The sequence below is a fragment of the Eimeria tenella genome, genomic scaffold (genome assembly GCF_000499545.2).
Source record: "Eimeria tenella Houghton genomic scaffold, Eth_scaff3217, whole genome shotgun sequence".
In the NCBI taxonomy this organism is placed as follows: Eukaryota; Apicomplexa; class Conoidasida; order Eucoccidiorida; family Eimeriidae; genus Eimeria; species Eimeria tenella.
The window spans coordinates 3,830-4,503 of NW_013543065.1; the positions used below are offsets into that span (position 1 = coordinate 3,830).

General features: G+C 66.2%; 1 protein-coding gene across 1 annotated transcript in view; it reads left to right on the top strand.

The window, feature by feature from the left end:
- The window catches only part of ETH_00035920 (uncharacterized protein), a gene marked incomplete at both ends in the record, with an annotated part of 621 nt that extends 351 nt beyond the window's left edge, over positions 1 to 270 (top strand). Inside the window, one exon of the mRNA XM_013376215.1 lies at positions 1 to 270. Coding sequence (XP_013231669.1) covers positions 1 to 270 — 270 coding nt within the window.
- Positions 271 to 674: the final 404 nt, after the last annotated feature.

The following is a 674-nucleotide window of genomic DNA, read 5'->3' on the forward strand; positions in this document are numbered from 1 at the left end:
CCGCTACCTGCAGCAGCAGCAGCAGCAGCAGCAACAGCAGCAGCACCTAAGCGACTGCCGCCCTCAGCAAGAAGCCCTTGCGCTGGAAGAGCTCGCAGAGGAATATTTGCTGCTGCATGCATTGAGCAGCAGCAGCAGCAGCGGCAGCAGCAGGATGGGCTTCCCGCTGCAGCCTTGCTGCTGCACCTGCGTCACGCCCGGCAGCTGCAGCGGGGGGCCCCTCGTCAAGGGGGCCCCCTGCTGCTGCAGTTTGCTGTCAGAGAACTGGCGGTACCCTCTTAGGGCCCTGCTGCAGCAGCAAGATGCTGCTGCTGCTTGGGGGGGCCCCCAGGGCGCCCACCGGTTTTGGGGGGCCCCCCAGGGTGCAGAGAGCAGCGGGGGCCCCTCCCCTGCTGTTGGTGCTGCTGTTGGTGCTGCTGCTGCTGCTGCTGCTGCTGCTGCTTGCAGCAGCAACGCAGCAGATGAAGAGGCCCCCGAGGACGCAGTCTGCGGGGCAGTGCTGCGCTGGGTGGGATCCCCAGGAGGCCGCTGCTGCGAGTGCAACAGCAGCAGCAACAACAGCAGCAGCAGCAGCAGCAGCAGCTGCGTCGTTGAGATTCTGACCCACGGAGACATAAGGCCCCGTCTGCCGATTCCCACTTCTCTCTTCGGGACTGACGAGTGGCGGGGCCCTC